Raw genomic sequence first — 5,594 nt, forward strand, 5'->3', positions numbered from 1 at the left:
TTTGATTTTGAGTTATTCCGTTAACTGTGTAATTAACATCAAAATAATACCTTAAGATTTACCAAAAATAATATATTAAAATTTAATAGAAAATTAAAATAAATTTAGATAATGTGATTAAAAAATATGTAATTATCACAAAGAATGATATTTATATTAAACTGTGGCTTCATGTCATAGTGGTCTTGGGTCGGTTTTGGAAGGTCCGATCGTTTTGGACTGGTTCTCACGATCTCGAACATGTATTTTTTTTTGGTTCGGTCTCATTTTGGACCGGTCCGGTGTCAATGTTTTTTCGTGACAGGTCCGAGATTCCTCTTTTAGTTCATCTATACCATTGATTATACCTTAGCCCATTTAGTGATAATGTAGATGTCATTTGCAAAAATTAATAAAATATACATACGGTAAAAAGAAAAATATATCTTTCAGATTTACATAGAAAATTTATAATATTCACAACTTTTACTTAGTTATTTTTTTGAAGCGGTGCAAAACAAACGATAATATTTAACATATCTAATTAAATATTATCTACATCACGGTATATAACATATGATGGATACATCTATCTGATCTAATATATATTAACGATTAAAGCACAACATACAACAATTATATTAAAAGAATCTAAAACCAAGAAAAATATATAAATAATTAGTATATAACAAACTTACAAATTAAAAACTATAACATAATAATATATCTCGAAAAATGGTCATAAGACCTCAAACCAACACAAAAACCTTTAAACTTGTTTTCTTTATGAAGTTTGTATGTGATTTGTATGCATGTCTACCCAAAAGATTGATTCTTTTATAGTAAACGTTTCATTAAGTGCTTATTAATCATAATATAAGTTATAAAACATTTGAGTGTTAAATCATTATTAAGAAGACTTTTGAGTTGTATTAATTAAAAGATGGGAGTTTCAAATGAATGTGTTTTGAGCAAAAATGTTTCTGTATAGTCTTGGGAGTTTCAAATGCATGAGATTTAATGAAAAATGCTAGCTTTATAAAATATATAGATAGATATGTATAGATAAATATAGATATAGATATAGATAGATATATATATAAATATAAATTTTCAAAATTTAATTAATTATTTACTATAGTTTGAAATATAACAAATAAAATTAATATATATTTTTTAAAATATTACCACGATTTTGGTGAATATTATGATAAACCTTTGGTACATTATATTCTAGATTATAAATTAAAGAAAAAATGATTATTTTGGAATGAGAATACAATGTAAACATTTCACCCACTAAATGAAATAAAACTAAAAAGAAAACAAATAAAAAAAAAAAAACATCTACTACACTCATCTCCCCCTCCGTCGTTTTCTGTCTCCGTTCAGCGAAACCCTTTTTCAATCGCAGAGATGCAATCGACGAGCAAAACTGAAGCCGAGCGGTTGCTGGGAATCGCAGAGAAACTCTTACAAGGCAAAGATCTAAATGGTTGTCGAGATTTCGCTCTTCTAGCTCAAGAAACTGAACCCTTACTCGACGGTTCCGACCAGATCTTGGCCGTTGTTGATGTACTCATCGCCGCCGACAAACGGATCAACAACCATCCTGACTGGTACGGCATCCTTCAACTTGAGAGTCGCCGGAACGACGATGAGCTCCTTAAAAGGCAGTATCGCCGCCTTGCCCTCCTTCTGCACCCAGATAAGAATAAGTTTCCCTTCGCCGACACGGCGTTCAAGCTCGTCGCGGATGCTTGGGCTTTGTTGTCGGATGCTTCGAGGAAATCGGCGTACGATAACGAATCGTTTGCGTTCTCGAAGGTGGATCTTGTTTCGATGAAGAATCAGAGAGAGAAAGAGAACCAGAACCAGAACCAGAACAACCCGATTCAGCGAGAAAAGATTCCTGTGAGGCGTAATCCTGCCGACGTTGGAGCGGCCGCGAATCAAGCTGGGGCGACGGCGACGGTGACGGCGACGTCGAATCAAAAGGAAGCGAACATTTGGACGGCGTGTCCTTACTGTTATAATCTATACGAGTACCCTAAAATGTACGACGGCTGCTGCCTGAGGTGCCAGAGTTGTAAGCGGGCGTTTCAGGCCGTTGCGATACCACAGTCGTCATTGCCGCCGAGCATCCCAGGGAAGGAAGCGTACTACTGCTGTTGGGGGTATTTTCCGATGGGATTTGCGATGTCGAACTCCGACAAGGCAAAAACCCTTACCATTCCGAATTGGATGCCGCCGATGTTCCCGACGAACGCTAAAGCTTGGCCGTCGGCTGATAGCTTGCCAAACGGCAGCACCGTTCCCCTGGCGGAACCTGGTGAGGCTTTTGTTGCGCCGTCGCCGGCTCCGACGCCGACGCCTCCAGTTCCAGTTTCGGCTCCGGCACCGGCACCGGTTCCCGTTCCCGTTCCTGTTCCGGTTCAAGTTCAACCTCCGAAACCGACTCTACAGAAACAGCCAACTCCAACTGCCGGAGCTACCGTCCCTAAAAAAAGAGGTAGGCCGAGGAAGAATCCTCTGCCTTAGAAACTTTTAGTATTTCTCGCATTGCATGAACCAAATCGATGAAGACTCGTCTGCATACTTTCCGAGTTTTTGTCCAAATCATGAAGCTTGACATTTATTCTGTTTGCTCTCAAATTGAAGAACAAATGGAAGGAATTGTTACAGGTAAATTCGGAAACATTAGGGTTGTTATGTAGTCTTGTGTTATTGTTTATTTTATTTTATTTTCAGGTTTGTTGATGCTTTTTGTAGAATTTTTCATAGAACCCTAACTGCATATGTAGATTTTAAAATGTTAAATTATGATGTAATTTGCAGTAAATTGATTTCTCATTTCTGCCTAATTTTCTAGACTTTGAATAAAAAATTTACGATCCTGTTTTAATTTCTTGATCAACCATCTCTATGGCTTTCCGAAACCGATCCCGTCGCACAATCTACGGGGGGGCAACTTTTTTCGGCCATACTCAAAAGCCTAGAGAAGATTGATGGACTTTGTTGAGAATTTGGGAAAGGTTTAAGGGGAAGTCAGTCTTTCAAGGATACATTTAGGGGTGTTAGGCTTAGCTTTTCACTCCTTTTTGGAAAAGAAAAAAAAAACAAAAGATGTTTGGCAAAATTAATTTTAAAAGCTACTTTTGGAGTTTTGATACAAGGAAAATGAACTTTTTGGAAAAGTCAGGAAAACCTGATTTTTTGTAACTTTTCCAAAAAGGACTTTTGTGCTGTGAAAAACTAAGCCAAACACCCCATTAATCTGTATTAAAACTTTTATTTTACATCATATGCAATTTCTTAAGAATAAAGGATGATTTTGAAGTTCAACGGGCTGTGTAGACAAAAAGATTTAGATGTTTTTTTTAAGGTAAAAGACATACGGTCTGCAGACGACATTTGCAGAAAAAAAGGGTGGAACAAACGTCTGTAGCCTATCTGGTTGTTTTTTAATGATTATATTTTGTTAAAATAGACTCTCGTTATGCTAGTCAAAACAAAATTTAACAATAATATTGTTATGATGGATATTATTATTATTATTTCCTTTTTGTATATTTTTAGAACATTAATGCCTAATGGAAATGAATATGCAAAAAGATAAAAATCATGGTTGTCAAAATCGCGATCCTGATCGTATGATCCTACGATCCTAGGTATGAAAAACGATCCGGATCGTAAACGGATCGTATTTGGGGTAGGATCGCAGGTAGGATCGTAAGATCGTAGGTAGGATCGTAGGATCGGGATCCGATCCGATCCTACCTTCCCTTATTTTATTTTATTTTTCTTTAATTTTTTTACAAATGAAATTTTTTTACCATTTTATGTCTTTTCCCTTTACCAATTTACCGTCTTTCATTTTGTGTTGGGACTTATGACTAATATTTTGAAGTTTTTATAACTTTTGAACGAAAAATTGAATGTTTGAAATATTTTTCATATTTAAAAATTATAAATTAAAATTATATTTTATCTTGTGGGGTCTTAGATCCCGATCTCGATTTTACGATCCCGATCTTACAAACTCAAAAACGATCATACGTAGGATCCGATCTTGACAACCTTGATAAAAATATAAATTTCTAAAAAAAAACACTAATTTGTTAAACGGAGAAATCATAAACAAATAAATATATAAAAATATTTGTAAACATGTTTTTAAAAAAACTAATTTTGTAAAAACTTAATAAAAATATTATAAAATACTTATATAAAGGTAATAAATGTAAAATTATAGAAAATAGATCTTTAAAAAATCAATTTGTAAATAGGATGAAATTTTATAAAAAAAAAGTACATAAAAACAAATATAAATAAGTAAACGTTAAAATAATATTTTTGAAAACTAATATGTTTAAAAAAAGTTCATTAGAAAAACAAATTTAGTAAAAAAGTTAACAAAGCTATAAAAGATTTCATTAAAAATGATTAAAATAATTATAAAAAAATTATTTTTTTAAAGTTATATATATATATATATATATATATATATATATATATATATATATATATATATATATATATATATATATATGAGAACGTTCAATCGAGAATATTTTTTATTGCGAGAATATATGAAAACAAATTTGGACCACAAATTTTTTTTTTTAAATTAAAATCATCAAATAATATTAATATAAATAAAAAAAATAAGTAAAAAAATTAAAAAAACCTACAAATCAACACCATTCATCACCCAAACAATATCATCTACCACCGCCTACCACCACCACCCGTCACCTCCACCACCTGCCACCACCACCCGCCTTCACCTTCCATCACCACCACCTACCACGCACAACCCCCCACCACCCATCACCACTGACCACCACCACTCATCACAAGAACAACAACTGAATCGAGAACGCGAAAAATGAATATTTTCCACATAAATTTTATGTGATTAGATACATATAATCACATGTGATTAGATACATATAATCACATGTGATTATATGCATTTAATCACATATGATATATGTGGACAATATTTATCTTTGTGTTCTCGATTCAATAGTTGTTCTCGTGTATATAATCATATGTGATTATATGTATCTAATCACATGATTTATATAAACATCATTCTTTTTTGTCCATATAAATTATATGTGACCAGATACATATAATCACATGTGATTAGATGTATTTAATCACATGATTAAAGTTGACAAAGAACAGTTACTGAATTGAGAATGTGATAATGAATCTTATCCACATAAATCATATGTGATTGGATACATATAATCACATGTGATTATATGTATTTAATCAAATATGATTTATGTATACAATATTTATTTTTGCGGTTTCGATTGAATAATTGGTTTTGTGTATTTAATCACATGTGATTATATGTATATAATCACATATGACTTGAGGTGGACAAGATTCATTTTTGGCTTCTCGATTCAATAGTTTTGTTTCTCTACTTAATCACATGCGATTATACATATAATCACATGTGATAAAATATATGAGAACAACTATTGAATCGACAAAGCGAAAATGAATTGTGTCCACATAAATCATATATGACTAGATTCATATAATCACATGTGATTAGATGTATTTAATCAATATGATTAATGTGGATAAAG

The 5,594-nt window shown here is 32.5% G+C and overlaps 1 protein-coding gene across 1 annotated transcript; it reads left to right on the forward strand.

The window, feature by feature from the left end:
- The first annotated feature begins 1,286 nt into the window (after positions 1-1,286).
- Positions 1,287-2,843, forward strand: LOC145138052 (uncharacterized). The gene has a single exon (XM_079072200.1). The coding sequence runs from the start codon at positions 1,396-1,398 to the stop codon at positions 2,518-2,520; it is 1,125 nt and encodes a 374-aa protein (XP_078928326.1). The 5' UTR covers positions 1,287-1,395; the 3' UTR covers positions 2,521-2,843.
- Positions 2,844-5,594: the final 2,751 nt, after the last annotated feature.

Source organism: Lactuca virosa, chromosome 9 (genome assembly GCF_052849685.1).
Source record: "Lactuca virosa cultivar CGN04683 chromosome 9, Lactuca_virosa_CGN04683_v6, whole genome shotgun sequence".
Lineage (NCBI taxonomy): Eukaryota > Viridiplantae > Streptophyta > Magnoliopsida > Asterales > Asteraceae > Lactuca > Lactuca virosa.